This window comes from Haliotis rubra, unplaced genomic scaffold (assembly GCF_003918875.1).
Source record: "Haliotis rubra isolate DU_JTF1 unplaced genomic scaffold, ASM391887v1 Scf842, whole genome shotgun sequence".
Lineage (NCBI taxonomy): Eukaryota > Metazoa > Mollusca > Gastropoda > Lepetellida > Haliotidae > Haliotis > Haliotis rubra.
The window spans coordinates 192,990-212,226 of record NW_025767571.1 but is presented as its reverse complement, the minus strand read 5'-3'; the positions used below and the strand labels follow the sequence as shown (position 1 = coordinate 212,226).

General features: G+C 39.8%; 1 protein-coding gene across 1 annotated transcript in view; it reads right to left on the bottom strand.

Moving 5' to 3' along the window:
• Nucleotides 1-2,206: 2,206 nt before the first annotated feature.
• The window catches only part of LOC124262526 (pro-epidermal growth factor-like), a 28,917-nt gene continuing 11,886 nt past the window's right edge, over nt 2,207-19,237 (bottom strand). Inside the window, exons 4-5 of the mRNA XM_046697033.1 lie at nt 6,500-6,616; nt 2,207-2,572 (exon numbers count right to left, since the gene is read on the bottom strand). Coding sequence (XP_046552989.1) covers nt 2,316-2,572; nt 6,500-6,616 — 374 coding nt within the window. The 3' untranslated portion in view covers nt 2,207-2,315. The remainder of the gene's footprint in view (nt 2,573-6,499; nt 6,617-19,237) is intronic.

The window sequence follows — 19,237 nt, the reverse complement described above, 5'->3', positions numbered from 1 at the left end:
ACTGCATCGTTACGTTTCTCTTTAAAAGTATTAACATAAAGTGTTTAATTTTTTTTAAATCCACTGAACATGTTTTATCTCGAAAACACATAACATCCTAACAATAATGTGTATGTTTTCTGGTGATGAAAGTATGTCAAGTCAAATAATACCAAGAAGCAGTCATGAATAATAAGTTTCCTTTGTGGGGTATCTGAGAGAGAGTGAGTTTAGTTTTACGCCGCTCTCAACAATATTACAGCTATATGGCGGCGGTCTGTAAATAATCGAATCTGGACCAGAGAATCCAGTGATCAACTACATGAGCATTGATCTACGTAATTGGGGTACGATGACATGTGTCAACCAAGTCAACGAGCCTGACCACCCGATTCTGTTTGTGGCATCTAATTAATACAAGCATGGGTTACTGAAGATCAGTTCTAACCCGGATCTTCACGGGTGGCATCTAAGATGTAAGTGTGTCATATGTTCAGTCAGAATCTAAAAGTTCTACATCTTCAGTCAACGCCTCATTTCACAAATGTGGAAGTATAACTTAGGACGGGTCCTTTTGGCAATGACTTTAACATGCTTACTAATCTGTGTAGATCGAGAGATCTAACAAATCAGCGTTTGATGTAAAATCGACATAACTGATAGTTCGACACATCCGAAAGATCGATATGTAATATATTCGGTAGGCCTACAATTTCGGATATCGGATAGATTCGGAAATCGGATATATTCCACAGATAGATGTATCCGTTAAATCGACAGTGACGATAGGTTACGCATCCGAAAGGTCGACAGGTCGACAAGATCGACAAGTTCGACACGTCCTATTTACTCTCTCGTTTGGGCTGTATAGAGGGACGAAAGAGCCCTTAGCTGATGATAAGCCTAACCAAACTCACTGTCAGTATCATCCAAACCCGTTTATTTATTTTTAACCTGTAAAATAATAAATAACAATAAATAGCCATAAATGAGAAGATTCAGACACGACTGATCGCAAACTGGATAACACTGGATACATGCTGGATAACACGTTCGACATTGACGGTTCGAACCAATCAAATGATTTACTGATGTTTCTGAAACTAATTATCGATCAGGATGGCGAAACGTGGATTTAATGTTTCCTATTTAAAATAGGAATTAAATTAGTGTCATCTGACTGGCCAGTGTGAATTTTCGTTAAATCTTTTAGAACCGCGTTCAATACGGTACTATTGAAGACGACAGTGCATGTTGGTGGGTGATATGTAGTGAAATAGATTTCTAAATTAGCTTACCGTGGTAGCGGAACTAAATCAATAAACATTACCGACGCCCGGTTGTGTCTCAATAGAAAAGCAACGTGACATGTGTCTAGTTAAATTACCTTGTGATATACAGTTATTGTGGAGTGAGTGAGTTTGGTTTTAAACAGCTTTTTAACAATATTCCAGCAATATCAAGGCGGGGGACACCAGAAATGGACTTCACACATTGTACCCATATGGGGGATCGAACCGGGCCTTCGGCGTGACAAGCGAACGCTTTAACCAATTGGCTACCCGCCTCCCCTGGTTATTGTGGAAATCACAATACTGGTATTTTCAATTCATGTCAAAATATATTTCGACAGGCAGATTGCTTATAAGGTCAGTCACTGGATGGTCTAGTCGATTATTTACAGTGACAGCCTTCATATAACTGGAATATTGCTGATTTGTAACAACAACAAACAAACAAACAATAAACAAAGGAAAGATATGAACTCACAGAGGATGATACCACATAAAAAAAATTAACAGGTCACCGTGTAGAGTTTACATGGTAGATATCTTAACATGGATATTGTGATTCCAGCATTTTCACGGAAGTATTTCTCAAATCCGAATTGTCGACTTTTAAAGTACAAATAAAGAATGATTTGAAAACCGTTATGTATAAAGTTTGTTTTTTTTCATTTATCGCAAATCCTAGCATTTATGAACACATCATCCACAGAAGGCGGCAGCGCGTCAGATTCTTGGTTCTTGTTTCCCATTATTTGTTTTTTGTTTGTTTGTTGTTTAATGCCACACTCAGCATTATTCACGCTATATGGCAGCGGTCTGTAAAACATCGAGTCTGGATCAGAAAATCCAGTGATCAATATCATGAGCATCGATATACGAAACTGGGATACGATGACATATGTCAACCAAGTCAGCGAGTCTGACCACCCGATCCCGTTCGTCGCCTGTTACAAGCATGGGTTACTGAAGACCAATTCTAACCCGGATCTTCACGGGTTCAAATATCGGAATACGTTCTTGTGAGGCTGTGTGCTTGTGATTGGCACACTAAGCACAGTGGCGCTGATAGTACATGCATCCGCTCCACGCAGCCCATTTCGAGTCCGCAACTTCGGTTTTAACAACTTCCGAAAGGTAACACGCGCCGTTCCAGAGCTCGAAGGTCCTACAGGTGAAGGACGTGACTGCCAGGCAGTAATTTCTACAGGCGCTGTAGGTGTTGACGCTGTAGACCGCGTTGTTGTAGCCAGTGACGCAGTAGGTCGTGGATTGGTGGCTGAACTCAGTGCCGTAGATGTCGCATCCTGAAACAGAAATTCATTATATTGAGTGAGTTAAGTTTTACGGCGCTTTTAATAAAATACTCACACCCATGGTCATAATTTCAACAAAGACAATGACGTCGTAACATGACGTCATCGATCTGACACGTCGTGTTATGGCAGCCTTTTCTGTCCTTGTGTTTCTGATCAGCCAAAGTGAATCTTGCTTCACGTAGGCCATTCAGACGCCTGTTACATTACGCACACCTGAATTCATCATCTATTATCGAAATAAATAACAAATGGTCTTTGTCACTACGGGGGCGGCGGGATAGCCTAGTGGTTAAAGCGTTCGCTCGTCACGCCGAAGACCCGGGTTCGATTTCCACAATGTGTGAAGGCAACTTCTGTGCCCCCCCTTCCCCCGCCTTGATATTGCTGGAATATTGCTAAAAGCGGCGTAAAACTCACTTTGTCACTACGCATACTACGAACTAAAATCAGTGGTTCCTTTCCTAACTGTAGTTTTATGTATATTAATTTAAGAAAATTATTGTTTTTGTTAAATGTTTTCATATTTCTTAAGGAACTGTCTTGGTCATAGAACATATATTTATGTCGTTTTACCGATAGAAGATGAAAATAATACCTAGTGAGTTAGTCACAAAGATTTTACGAATTATTTGTCTCGTTTTGTAGAATATAATCAAGTTATCAAAATATATTGATGACACGATATGAAAATGTGAAGTTTATTACCACAAGGATTGTAAAAAATAAGTATACGTGGCATGTACCAAAATGATGTGCCATTTTCCCATAAAAAAGAGCTTTCTTGGCATCTTTTAAATAAGAAAAATAAAACGAAGTCCAATATTGAAAATATTTTCGGGTGTTTTGAAATATTCTTTTTGATCTACGTTAAATTGATACCAGAGAGGTTCGCGTGTTTTTACTGATGATACAAGCTCGGAGGTTAACCCGGTTTCATCAGCGGTTTGAAATCGTTCACATTTGATGAGTGTATCAAAACTGACCTTAAGGTATTATAATATTATACTTTGAAGTTTACTGACAACATCGCAAGAATGATTTCTTACTCTGAAGTTCTCTGTTTTCGTCAACGAACATTGCAATAGCGTTATTTTATCGGTATTTGTCGGCTCTCAGTCAGATCCTCTTTCCATACTCAATTACGCAAAGAAAAATAGTTCCTTCAATTTATACCGCACTGGCTGAATTCTTTGCAGCATCAACATAATTCTCTGAACACACAGACAAATATCATGGGATCCATTCCCTCATATATAAAGGTAACAACACAAAAAACAAAGAACAACAAAACCAAAAGACCAGTTCTAACCCGGATCTTCACGGGTCAGGTCCTTTACGAGTCGAGTCAGATGGAATTACTTCACATATTTTCGACAATATTTTGGCCTATATTACACATATTAGGGCATATACACTCATTTTAGCTTCCTTTTGATGCAAGAAAAGACTTATTATCCCTTACGACATGCCTGAAACCGATAATTGAAACTTCGAGGCGAACAGCTTCCAAACAGAGAACACTTGCCAAATATGGAATGTAAACAATTGCTCCGGTGTTGTCGGTGTGTTCCGAAGTTGCGCGTTTGTTTAGGACTGAGTTCTGTCTCCAAAGGAGTTATAGGATATTCGTAAAGAGCGCTCAATGGGACACAACTCTATGGGGTTTGCTTGAAATAATGTTCGGACGGTAGAGGGCGTAAGAGTCGATTTAATGCAAGGTTGCATTAATTCATTCGAACTTTCTAAATTTATATTGTAATCTAAATACGCAATTGTTTTCGGAATATATTATATAGTAGCCTTACTCACGGCTGATAGTATTATTTGAGAGAAATGCATTATTTATTTTTAGAGAAGTGTGGTGTGAAATAGTGCCTTTTAAGTGCATAGCTATTGGAAATACAAGGCTCATAGCAAATTGGGGACATGACTGTTTTGTCAGAATTGCGGACTGGATAACCGCAAACCTTTTCAGCGTTCTACGTGTGTTGTGCGTTGTCGGGCTATGTTATGCTAGGACTTTTGGATTTCTCTTTGTGTGCCATTTACTACTTTGATCCTAATATTGATAACAACAGGGAATACGAATGAGAAAAAATGAAGTACAAAATAGAATTGATTTTGGACACCATGAGTTCGGTGAAACGCCGGAAAGTAGTTCCGGCGAATGTTCACCTCGTGTTCACATACTGTTCACCTTGTGTTCACATACTGTTCACCTCGTGTTCACAGAATGTTCACTTCATGTGCACCGTCTCATAACAGGTGGACCGCCTCCGTGGTGTAGTGGTTAGAGCGTCCGCCCGGAGAGCGGAAGGTCGCGGGTTCGATCCCCGACCGCGTCATACCAAAAGACGTTCAAATATGGTACGTGTTGGTCCCTGTCATGCGCTCGGCATTAATGGGTACAACAAGGACTGGTCGGCTCGGAGTCAGTATAATGTGTCTGAGTGGGGTATTTCTGCTTCACTGCGGCATGGTATCTCAGTGGACTAGCACTCTAAAACCAGCTTCAGTCTGGGCTAGTACAAGCAGCCGCACATACACATACACACGCATGCACGTCGTCATATGAGCGAAATATTCTCAAGCACGACGTTAAACCCAATTTCACCTCACCTCACCTCACCTCATAACAGGTGAGTGAACTCAGAATATCAGATCAGGTGATTACAAATTCAGCCAGTCAGAATGAAAGGAGCGGTATTAACTTAAGAGTATAAAAGTATATATTTTGAGTTAAGTAGATTTCTGGGTAAATCGATAAATCATTAAGTCGAATAATCTGCTGGCCTCCAGGCCCGCTCTCTCCATACAAAGGATACTGCATGTGTCTGTTATTCAATTCGAGAATATCTGTGTATAAGCTGGAATAGCCATTAGGCAATGAAGGTTACATTCTAAAAGGTCCTTTGATGTATAAAAAGAAAGGAGCTTTATTGTTTTGTTAATAAATACAACGTGTTCTGCTGTATGTAGTGCCGTTTCCTGTTATCCAGTTGCATACTGACATGAGTTTCGTATTATGCCATGAGAATATTTCAGAGTTGAATGCTGTCGTTAAGATCAATCATAAAATATTCGAGGGGGTAGGTGTACCTATCTCTCGCTACCTGTGAAGATCCGGGTTAGAACTGGTCGTCAGTAACCCATGCTTGTCGTAAAAGGGTACTAACGGGATCGGGTGGTTACCAACACTATCTACTCTGCCCCTCCCTCCACCTCCACCCCCATCCCCACAGGCATACATGCACACGCGCGCAGCGCACGCACGCACACACAGACACACACACAGCACACACACACACACACACACACACAGAGGCACTCATACACAGACACACACACAGAGACAGACACACACAGGCACACATACACATACACACAGGCACACATACGCAAACACACACAGAGAGACAGACAGACACACAGGCACACATACACATACACATCCACACAGGCACATATAGTGATATACGCAGACACACACAGGGAGACACACACACAGGCACACATATAGATAGAGACACACACAGGCACACATACACAGACACACACAGAGAGAGACACACGCAGGCACACATATAGAGAGAGACTCAACAGGCACACATACACAGACAGAGAGAGAGAGACACACACACAGGCACACATACACAGACACACATACACAGACACACACACAGGCACACATACAGAGAGAGACACACACAGGCACACATATACAGACACACAGAGACAGAAAGAGTCGGGGCCACTATATACCAAAATGAAGAAGCGAACCCGTGTCATCGGCGGACGCTTTAACCATTGGGCTACCCCACTGCCCCTGGTGAGTGTAATAACGACTTATTTGAGAATGACATACGAGTGAGAGGTTAACGAATTTAGGTTTAGGATAAAGAGTAATGATGTTACTGATGACGCAGGTGTTGGAGGTGCTGTTGTAGCTGTAGCCAACGTCACAGTCGCACAGACCGGAGGAGCAGATGAAGTTGTCACGGATACAGTCTGAGGCCTGCGTACATGGTTCCCCTGGAACAGAAGGAGATGCTGGAAGATTAGAGAGAAGATGGAGAGCGCACAAGTGTATTATAATTCACAATTCCATGGTTGCTGGCCATGGGGAGAACGTATGGCTCGTATAAACAATGTTCCTTCCTCGTTGATAATTCTGATTCAAAATATATCTATTTTCGAAATTTCTTTTAAAACATAGAACTGTCAAATTTGTGAAATATCATTCACTGTGGCTTCAATTTCAATTCAGTCTTTAGTTAAATGAGGGATGTTTTGTTTGAAAACGAGCGACTACTTTCTGTCAGTGTCATATATGTCAACGACGAGTTGCCGGCCAAACTCACATACATAATGGGGGTTTTGCCGCAAATTCCTCTGAGAAATTTATTTCTGGCTAATTAAGGTCCCTGATGGGTTAAAAAGTGTTGTTTTTTATCCATGGAGCATCGTTGTTAAACAGAATTTTTTTTTCGTTTTTTTTACTTAATACAACGATGTCCATAAGCATTATTCATATAACACGTAAATAAAGTCAGCTATGGGGGTTGAATGACGTCACCACACTGGGCTAGTTACGAGAAAAAGATCGGTGCCTATGCTGACTGAATTCGTTGACAAATATAGACACATCTATGAGTGAGTGAGTGAGTTTGGTTTTGCGACTCAACCCGGCAATCAACAGAGATCAAGGTTATTACACCCCCACGGCTTCCGATCAACTAATCAAGCCTAATCAAGAATAACCCAGCCTTTGTCTACTGGGTTCAATCATTCCTATCACAACAAGTCTCATGTCAACACACCGTACATCAACCTCTTCTACTGTATAAAACCAATAGCCGCCATGTATATATTTCTCCTTGTGCAAATGTTGTATCATTTGCTTGATAACGGTGTTAGGATCTACACCGAAACGTCGCAACTACTGCTACAAAGAAGTTGTCTATACATAAAAAGTGTTCCCCTTGTTTTAAATCGTTTGTCTTGTAATGAGAATATTTGGTTAGATGACAAATAATGTCCTCCTTCCTGAACATATACATGTATAAATAAATGAATACTTCAACACAACGTCATCCTATTTGTAGCAACAGCTACAACTACATCGGCAGACATCCCCCGTCACCAGAGACCACCTTAGACAAAGTTCGGAATTGTACAACGTCGCGTCCTTTATGGCGTACTATCGATATAGATCATAGCGATCGATCATCATTTAATTAATATCGATCGGTTATAGAAAAATATCGGAGAAGTAACTTGGTTCAAAAATGAATAAAAAATCAGAAAAAAATCAATGCATTTCACATAGGTGATGAATAAAGACATATTAAGGCTTGGATTTCCAACAAAACGTCGTCCTGAACATACTTTAGGAGTGACCCATGAACAAAGACCAAACTTGGTGCATTTTCTGAGTAAATATTGCGTCACAATAGTTTATTTACGTTAGCATCGATTTTACAATTTCATATCGATAAACATTAAGAATGATTCCCAACGACGATATTTCCGATTATCGATCTTTTTAGCCAGCCCTACCGTCCTTATCTGGATGATAATGTCATGCACTGACAGTTTCATATTAGGAATGCAGTAACATCACAGTCTTTCTCTATCTAATCGTTGCAGCGTTCCATAATCCATTTACGAAATGCAAAACATCTTTTCCGTCCTTGATGTCATTGAAAAATTATGTATTTTGCGTGGACACTTGAATTGAACTACATGAAAGCTTCATGTGATTAACGAGTGTTTTAAAAAGTATGCTCATCTATAAATTACGCAGTTTCTTGTTTTTTGAGGTGCCTCGGGAGACATTTTGTCCACAACATACACCTACACGTGTGAAGGCGTTCATATAATGACGATATTGCACAGTATTATGTATGAATGGTTCCTATCCACAAACCTGCGACATTCAATACAATAACAGTTATATCCAGTTGCATATAGTGCTTGTAACAAATTAAGGTACTGGACATCCGATACACAATTCAGATATCAAGCTATTGAATTTACAACATCTGTATTGTTTGTATTTAGAAGATGCGACAGTGTGTGTGTTCATTTATACGGCTTTTGACAGACATGACAAATTACAGTAACTATCGGTTCCGTGATATTGATAATATATTCACGACAGCATACAGTCGTAACAATCTAAGGAACGGATACACTATCGTGTGACCTGTTAACATTTATCACATCAGATGTATCTTCTAACTACAAAAAAAATTTATTGACACAGTTCACTATTTGTTACGAGGGAGGAGTGCAGAGAAAGGGACAGCCAGGTGTTCGAGAACGGATGGAGACGGCACAGCACAGGTTAATGAATAAATAACTTTGTCTGTGAACGTGCTTCTCGAACACCTGGCTGTCCCTTTCTCTGCACTCCTCCCTCGTAACAAACAGTGAACTGTGTCAATATTTTAATGATAGTTTGTTAAACAACTTTATTATTTTTAAGAACAAAAATGCTGCAAAAACCTCACAGAGTGGGTATGATGTTTTGATTATGATCAGCGTTTCATTGAGTATGTTTATGTTTATTAGTTTTCGAGTTAGATTGCAATTCATCGGTCCGCTTTTGAGCCAAACGGACTATACCAGTCACCTTGGGTTGGCAACGTTGAATCAATATTAAACAACTGTTTTCTTTCACATGTATTACTGATGCAAAGCCTATATGACAGATAGAGGTTGATTAGTATGATCGACACGATTCTCAGTGATCATTTTTTTCAATCATGGAACAGTCCAGTTACTACTGATCAAAAGGCCTTTACTCTAAATATTACAAGAAATATTACCTGTTTTTGAAAATTACCTTTATCTTCCAAAATCTCTTATTCCTTACTTAAATTTAGAACTACAAATCATAAACTACCAATTGAAAAAGGTCGATGGACCAATACACCAAAAGAAAATAGAACCTGCAACCTTTGTACTTCATCAGCCATTGCAGAATTTCATTACATGTTTCGCTGTACATCACTTGAAAGTCATAGAAAAAATCTTATACCAATTAAATGTACCAAAAATGCCAGCCTCCACTCTTACAAATTTGTCTTTTCATCCAGTAAAAGAAAGGAACTTAAATCCCTTGCAACATTTAATAATATTATTGCAATACGAGTGTCATAACCTCTCTCTATCATGTTTGTTGTACCCATTATATGTTCTGCCATCTTGCACATCATACTGCATTATTATACCTTGTAATTCACTCTTACACCACCTTTGGTGGTCCTATGGAGAAAAAAGAATCTGACTCTAAGGCGATGTTCATGGATTCATCATATTTTGTTTCAGTTGTGCTATAGTTTCCTCGTTAAAACTTCCTACCTGTTGTCTGAATTGAAGATGTTCCCTTAAGTCACAAAAAACGTCGGACGGCTTTGCTATATAAATATTATGTACTCTACAAAATGATAAACGAAATAGAATAGACAAAGTGGAAATATAATAATAAGAAGAATATTTATAACGCGCATGCCATGACTGACCGAAGCTCAACGCAACAGCGCCATTTTCAGGCTAGATATCCTGATCATTATTACCCCGGATAACAGACATTTTATTAAAGTCTATGGGATATATTTAGGGTTACATTAAAAGTCCTTACATAAATGTGCAAAAAAGTTATGCACCTTTCTTTAAAAATAGGTATGCTAATTATATAAATTCATGATAAAAAGATGATATAAAATATTTTTTGACATTGTGTATCAGCACATTTAGTTAAAAGACTCGACCCACAATCTATATTAACCTGAATCAAAGGATGACACACGCATTGAAATTCGTTAAAACGACAGATCAGCCAAACCGACTGAATTGATGTATTGGTAATCGTTTGTAGATGACGAACTTTGCCTTAAAGCTTAGATCGATACTCTTTTTTTTGCAAACAATGGCTTATAATCAGATTCGATATTTGTATTACATTTCAAATTGATTTTTTTTCCGTTGCGAAACAGACTTTATAAAGTAATTAGAAAATACAGGTAAAAAAACATACTGATGACTGAACCTACGGATGGGCGCTGGGGTAGCTTAGTGGTTAAAGCGCCCGCTCTTCACGCTAAATACATGAGTTTGATTCCCTTCATAGGCACGATGTGTGAAGTCCATTTCTGGTGATATTGCTGGAATATTGTTCAACGAAGCGTAAACCATGCACACTAACACACTCCCTGAACCTGCGCATCTGTGCACTCAGTAACACCAGGGGTAAAGGGTTCCTCGTAGGTTGGTTGATCGTTTGAAGCCGACGGAACTGTGTCGAGTGCGCTCTTTTTAACAAGTTTATAATTACAAAGAGCGTCATACCACTCTTGCTTAGAAGTTGTTTGATCAAGATGAAGGCCTCGGCTTAGCTTTCAAGAGTGAGTGAGTGAGTGAGTGAGTGAGTAGTCGGAGTGAGTGAGTGAGTGAGTGAGTGAGTGAGTGAGTGAGTGAGTGAGTGAGTGAGTGAGTGAGTGAGTGAATGAGTGAGTGAGTGAGTGAGTGAGTATTGATCAACGCCGCATCAGTAATTTTGCAGCTATTCGCTGCGATCCCCGCTAGGACTGATCGTCCCTGATGTGCCAAGTGTGTTTGATATGCCCAGCTTCTTTCAACTTTCTTTCGGTGGTGTGGTCATTCGAAAACAGGTTTTCTGCATACCCGCAAGATATGTTTACTTTTATAATACACTTTTGACTCTCGTTATTCATTATGACGTCAATGTGAAACGTGTATGTGGAAAATAGGTAATATCTCAATTAAACATTGCGCTAAGTTTACAAAGTGAAAACAATTTTAACTCTTGGTGACACTGTGACAGACATTGAGTGATCGAGTGTGTAAATAATCGAGTGTGGACCAGACAATCCAGTGATCAACAGCATGAGCATGGATCTACGCATTTGGGAATCGATGGCATGTGTCAACCAAGTCAGCGAGCCTGACCACCCGATCCCGTTAGTCCCTTCTTACGTTAAGCATGGGTTACTGAAGATCAATTCTATCTCGGATCTTCAGGGGTCAACTTTCAAGAAATTATACGGTAAACATGTGGAGGTCATTTCCAAATTTGATGCATCAATGACAAAAATTATGTTCGATGCAATTTCTTATTTTGATTTTTTTCAGGTGAAAACAACTGACTAGACTATGAATATGCAAATGACGGGTGCGGGGGAGGAGGGGGGAGGAGGGCAAGCTCACCTTTTCGCGAACACCTAGAATCATTACTATTTTATAGTGATTCATTAACACATGTTTTTATGGCATGATGACAATCACGGGATTGTCTGGTCCAGACGCGATTGTTTACAAACAACATCATACAGCTGTAATAAAACTGAACATACTCATTATTTAGTCAGAATTGTACACTCGACAATCCAGATTTCTTATGGATGTGGACAGGGTTTTGTCGTTCCAATTTTCGTTACCAAGAAGTCTTGGCCGTGTGTGCAGGAGGGTTCCATCACGAGTGTTTTAAGTATGGGATTTATCGGCCAAGTCTTAGATAACTGTTATTTGCCGAGCCTTTGGCAACGGAAATTCCCATTTAAGGGACGAGATTGATATTTCCCATATGAAATAAAAGTACCAAGGGTGAATGACCTTTATCATTTTCACATTTTCCTTTTAAAGAAACAAACCCCTCCTCTCATGTTCCCTTTGTTTCTGAGGTTGTTCGTATTTGGCATTTCTTACGACTGGTGTAAGTATTCAATCTAAGATGGGTTTTTATACTGATTGCTGAGTTTAGTGTTACACCGCTTTATCACGACTGACTGACTGACTGAGTTTGGTTTTACGCCGCTTTTAGGAATATTCCAGCAACATCACGGCGGGGGACACCAGAAATAGGCTTCACAAATTGCATCCATGTAATGAATCGAACCCGGGTCTCAGGTGTGTCGGGCGAACGCCGTAGCCACTAAGCTACCCCACCGCCCCGGTTTTTATACAACTGACGATGTCCAGTGTGATGACATTGCTAATAATTGTTGTGATAACAGATAATGGTTATGAAGAGATATGGACGAAGGGTAGGGGCTTAATCTTGATTTTCCTTGAATAGATGATATTAAACCTTAGCGATGTAATAATGAGTGAGTGAGTATAGCTTCACGCAGCTTTTAGCAATATTCCAGCAATTTCACGGCGGGGGACACCAGAAATGGGCTTCACACGTTGTGCTCATGTAGGGAATCGAACCCGGATCTTCGGCGTGACAAGCGGACTCACTGGGCTACCCCACCGCCCCCAGCGATGTAAGAACCTTGGTTGTCGGGTTGGGTTGATTGTTCACGTTTGTTTAACTAAATTGACTTATTTAATCATAAAAAGAGATGTGCCATGTGCTATCATAGCTGACCAATGACATCAATGTGTAACAACTGAAAAAAAGCTTTCGTGATTAGTTGAGAGACGAACGAGTTATAATATCCCGAAACGCTGGGATATTTTAAAAAATCGAATTGTTATGAAGACATGGAACAAGTTACTTTATGCAGATTTAGTTGTAAGGGATAATGATCCTATTTCTGGATATTGACTGATAGATTCCTTGAGCAAGGTAACTACCTGATATTATACATTTAACTTATTCTGGTTGTAACGATATTTGCATTTGGTGTTCATCCATTGAACTTATTCTGGTTGTAACGATATTTGCATTTGGTGTTCATCCATTGTACTTATTTTGGTTGTAACGATATTTGCATTTGGTGTTCATCCATTGAACTTATTCTGGTTGTAACGATATTTGCATTTGGTGTTCATCCATTGAACTTATTCTGGTTGTAACGATATTTGCATTTGGTGTTCATCCATTGAACTTATTCTGGTTGTAACGATATTTGCATTTGGTGTTCATCCATTGAACTTATTCTGGTTGTAACGATATTTGCATTTGGTGTTCATCCATTGAACTTATTTTGGTTGTAACGATATTTGCATTTGGTGTTCATCCATTGTACTTATCTTGGTTGTAACGATATTTGCATTTGGTGTTCATCCATTGAACTTATTCTGGTTGGAACGATATTTGCATTTGGTGTTCATCCATTGACGGTAGCCGGAACAAGTAAGGGGTCAGCGGTCACTGTTCAAGTTATTCTATGCATAAAGATTATCCCACAACAGCAATTATTCCAAAGTGGTATTATTTTTAAAAATATTATAGTACAAGATGCAATCAAAATTGCTACTTCTTTGGAATTATTACATCACTTTTATAAAATAGGTTTAATTCGATCTTGGCACCAAGATACAGATTATTTATAACCCAATCACAGGTTAGTTTTCTTAGGTTACATGAACGTACAGTGATCTCTGTATCTGTGTTTAAAACTATGGTTAGCAAACCGTAAATGCAATTTAAATAGTAAATTATCACTATTATCTACTGATAATATATCTCCGATTTCACATTTTATTGACACATTTTGCTATTACCTGTTTATTTACCTGAACTTTCTGACCCGTGAAGATCCGGGTTAGAATTGGTCTTCAGCAACCCATGTTTGTTTCCACCCGTGAAGATCTGGGTTAGAATTGGCAGCAACCCATGTTTGTTTCCACCCGTCCGGGTTAGATCCGGGTTAGAATTGGTCTTCAGTAACCCCATGTTTGTTTCCACTCGTGAAGATCATGTTTGTTTCCACCCGTGAAGATCCGGTTTGTTTCCCACCCGAGAAGATCCGGGTTAGAATTGGCCTTCAGCAACCCATGTTTGTTTCCACCCGTGAAGATCCGGGTTAGAATAGATCTTCAGCAACCCATGTTTGTCGTAAGAGGCGACTTAGGGGATAGGGTGGTCAGGTTCACTGACTTGGTTGACACATGTCATCGTACCCAATTGCGTAAAAATGTGCTCATGTTGTTGATCACTGGATTGTTTGGTCCAGACTCGATTATTTACAGACCGCTGCTATAAAGCTGGAATATTGCTGAGTGCGGCGTTAAACAACAGACCAACCAGCCTGAAGCCTTTGACGGCAATCTGTGTACATGTATCTATCTCTGTGCGAAATAACCATGTTCATCTACTTCCTGCTTGAAGTCAAGAACATAACACATGTCAGACTGTCTGTACTTCTTTGTTGTATTGGACAGTGGGGTAGCCTAATGGTTAAAGCGTTGGCTCGTCGCGCCGAAGGCCCGGGTTCGAATCCCCACATGGGCACAATGTGTGAAGCCCATTTCTGGTGTCCCCCGCCGTGATGTTGCTGGAATATTGCTAAAAGCGGCGTGAAACCAAACTCAGTCAGTCAGTCAGTCCTTGTTGTATATCATTTGTTATGAAAGACAGCTTCTCATTCTTCGATCCTCTGTTAAGTGTCGCTTCGTGCTGAACGCAGATAAAACCAGTCGAAATGATGGTACATAATAGACAAATTTGCAGACATAACAGACAATCGATCCATATCTTGATGCATTCAGAGTTGAGTGTTGTTTCGCTACAAACAGGTCTCCTGCAAAGTACGACCCCGGGTGCTCTTAAGCTGTTAACGTGTTTTAAGTTTTCTATTTATTCCTTTGCGTGCGACTTGCAGCCCAAATATATTCAATAGAAACATGTAATATCTTTTTGATGTATTTTATCTTATATTCAAAAGATACTTACATACATATTTTTGAAAAATTAGTTCAAGCATGGCGCAAAATGCATTTACTTGCACTAAAGTAATAATGGCTTGCATTCATCTACAATCTACAAATAGATGGTCACATTAGGCACAGCTTTAGTGGAGTGAATTTGTATCGCAAACCTTGTCTTTTTTAAATGGTTTATCTACCCAGCTCCTCATCAGTACCTGGACAGGTTAAATGGGTTCGGTAATTCCACGAGGAATTGTACTGTCCCGTAAATGGATGTTTTCATTGGATTTTTTCGTACAGAGGCTGCTGGAGTGAGTGAGTTGACTCCGCTTTTAGGAACGTCGAGGGGCACCAGAAATGGGCTTCACACATTTTACCCATGTGGGGAATGGAACCCTGGTCTTCAGCGTGACGAGCGAACGTTTTCACCACTAGGCTACCCTACCGCCCCCTGTATCAACCGTTCATTTCGTTCACCATTCGATTAAAGATTTCTTTATTTAGGAGATAAACATCATTTGTTGGCCAATTTCCGGGTGTTATTGAGTATTTGAAGCACGGGAATTCATTTGGAACTGACGGCGTCAGCCGGAGGTTTTAAATGAAATATTCCCGAGCTTGAAATACTCAATAACACCCGGAAATTGGCCAACATATGATGTTTATCGACATTGTAAACACAAAAGTAAACCAAAAGGTCCACACACGTTTTTGTGTCTGCACTCATTGACATCGAGTACGGGTACAGCAGTGAAATGTCACCAGACGGCGTTTCGGCTGTCTCCCATGGTAGCATCTTGAACTGCTCATTTGTGACGTCATTCGGACTTTACGTCACAATATGATTTTAATGACGTCATCACAGCTGGCGACGTAACAATACAATGGTGTGAGCGATGTTTGCATGTATTAATACGAAACGAATTTCCTGGAATCGAATACTATTTGATCACGTTTTTCAACCAGTCAGATTAAAGAACACAGTGACTTTTGGTTTACAATACAGTATAAAGGCCCAAGGCCCAGAATATATACTTAATTTTGTTAACATATGCTGCACTTACCGGTAATATAGAGGCAGATGTACAATCATATGCAAAGAAAGTGTGGTACATATTTCAAATATTGCTAAGAAGAGAACAATATGTTTGAGGTCACAACCTAGCACGATACGTCCACAAAGTTCCATGTTTTGTTTATATGTGGTGATTTCTTGCTTGAAACGTTGGGATTAGCGCACCTCTGCTCTCCTGTTCATCCTGCTTCTGAGGTTGTTCGCATTTGACATTTCTCATGACTGGTGTAAATGTTCAATCTAAGATGGGTTTGTATACAACTGACGAAGCTGATGTACAATGTGATGCCATTACTAATGATAGTTGTCGTGTTGGGTATGAGCCAGATGGACAAAGGGTAGGGACTACTTTATCTTGGTTGTCCTCGATTAGATGATATCAGGGGCGTAGCTACCATTATGAAAAAAAAGCCCGGGTTGACACATGATTGTTGCTAAAATGGTTGGGCAAGCCCTCAATACTATCTAGATATAAAGATTTGCAACCTATCGGGCTTACACGAAAACAGTGGCTTGCTGGATATTAAACCGTAGCGATGTAATAACCTTGATCTCTGTTGATTGTCGGGTTGGGTTGATTGTTCATTGTTGTCTAACTGATTTTTCGTATTTAATCATAAAAAGAGATGTCTCTTTGTGCTATCATAGTTGACCAATGACATCCACGTGTCACAGCTGAAACCAACTTTCGTGTTCAGTTGAGAGACGAACGAGTTGTAATATCCTAAACGCTGGATATTTTGAACAACGAGGAGAGTTCTATTGATATACAACTTCTTTAATATAATATGAGCGACGTTTCTGTGTAGCTACACTAACACCGTTATCAAGCAAATGATGTACAATACTAGATGGATATTTTGACATATCGGATTAAAGGCAAGAATGTTATGGATGTCAGCTTCTTTATTGTGATGGACACGACGCAGTATATTCCTACTCCTTCATCAGGTGAATGAAAGAATTAGGATTGTATGGGAAATTGTTCCTTTTTGTGTATATTGACTGATAGATTTCTCGAGCAAAGTAAATGCTTGATATTATACATTTAACGTTTTCTTGTTGTAATGATATTTGCATTTTATGTTCATTCATTGATGTACCTGTTTATTCAAATTATTGTATATAATATTTTATGTCAGAAAGCTTCTCATTCTTCGATCCTCTGATAAGTGTCGCTTCGTGTTGGGCACAAGTAAAACCAATCGAAATGATGGTACATAATAGGCAAATGTGCAGACATTACAAACAATCGATCCATATTTTGATGCTTTCAAAGTTGAAGTTTTGTTTCCCTATAAACAGGTCTCCTAAGTACGACCCCGGGTGAGCTTAAGGTGTTAGCGTGTATTAAATTGTCTTTCTATTCCTTTGTTATGATTGTATACCTTGTAGCCTAAAAATATTCAATAGACACGTCTAATATCCTTTTAATGTATTTTATTTTATATTACAAAGATACTTATAAACATCATTTTGAAAAAAATAGCTCAAGCATGGCGCAAAATGCATTTACCTCGACTAATGGCTGGCATAATTCATCTACAAAAGATCGTTACATTGGCCACAGCTTTATAATTGGAAACAATTACTGCAGTTGTCGCTTCTTCCATAGTTTATTTGGACAGAACAGATGTGCAAGCATGCATTTTCACTAAAATAAACTTATTTTAGTTGTAGTTGTATTATTTGAATGACATGATAAAAAATAATTCTCATATTTCTCAGCATTAGGATTAGACTTTGTGGAAAAGGCATGCACTAGCAATAATGTTTCACAAACTGATGTTGTCCTTGATGAATGATGAATGAACACTCCATGTACCATGTCAAACCCTCTAGGACGTCGGTGTTATACAGTACAAGCTTCTGGTTGATTGTTGTTGAAGAGAATAATAAAAATACAGAAGTTGACAACCATGCAAGTCCACCTTTATGTGTAATGAAAGATCCAAAGCTTGTCAGAACACATCCTTTGATCTATACTCACGTTCAAAAGAAACTTGACCGTGTTATTTTCGCTCTAAAGAAGATGTGTCTTTTCAAATATCGCAAAATAGTATGTCCTGAGTTCTCCCGTGGTAATGGAGACTTGAAATGTATAGCGGGAACATTTCTAAATCATGGTTGACAGGCAAAGTTCTTGTAAAATCGGTTTTCTCGCAGCTGCAAGAACCGCACGTGCAATTTTTGGTATAAAATGCCTCCATATAACCCGTTGTCATCTGTTTCATTGGAAAACCACAGCGAGAATGCCGAGACTTATAGCAGAACAACGTGAACAAGCCATCGGTATGATCGAAATTAGGGCTTCTCGTGGTCACATTGCAGGAACCTTTGGTTGCTCGACCACGGCTATATCCAACCTCATCCAGCGGCCAGACGAAGGACCGGCCCAGATCAGGGAGATCCCGCATCACAACGGCACATGAAGATCGGTACGTTCATAATCTCCACCTACGTAACCGATTCCTGACGGCAACGTCAACGGCAACGGCAACAACGGCAGTGGCTCGCCGCGCAGTGGACAGACAGTGGCCAGAGGTCTCCGTTCCTACGGCATTAGGAACTACAGACCATGCAGAGAAACTTTCCTGACACTTAGACATCGCCAGCAGAGATTACAGTGGGCACGCCAAGTACGACGCTGGCAGAGACGTGACTGGCAAATGGTACTCTTTTCGGACGAGAACAGGTTCTCTCTGTTCCATAATGACGGAAGGACACGAGTTTACCGGAGATTGGGCGAACGAATGGCTCCTTGTTGCATTCAGGAGGGAGTGTGATGATCGCCGGAGGCATTACTGAAGACCGGACCACTAGAGTTGTTGTGTTTGACGAGACACTGACTGGCCAACGCTACATCGACCATGTTTTGAACCCGGTAGTTCTTCCGTTCAGCACCAGCAGCGAGGGACTCTCTTCCAACATGACAACGCCAGGCCCCATGT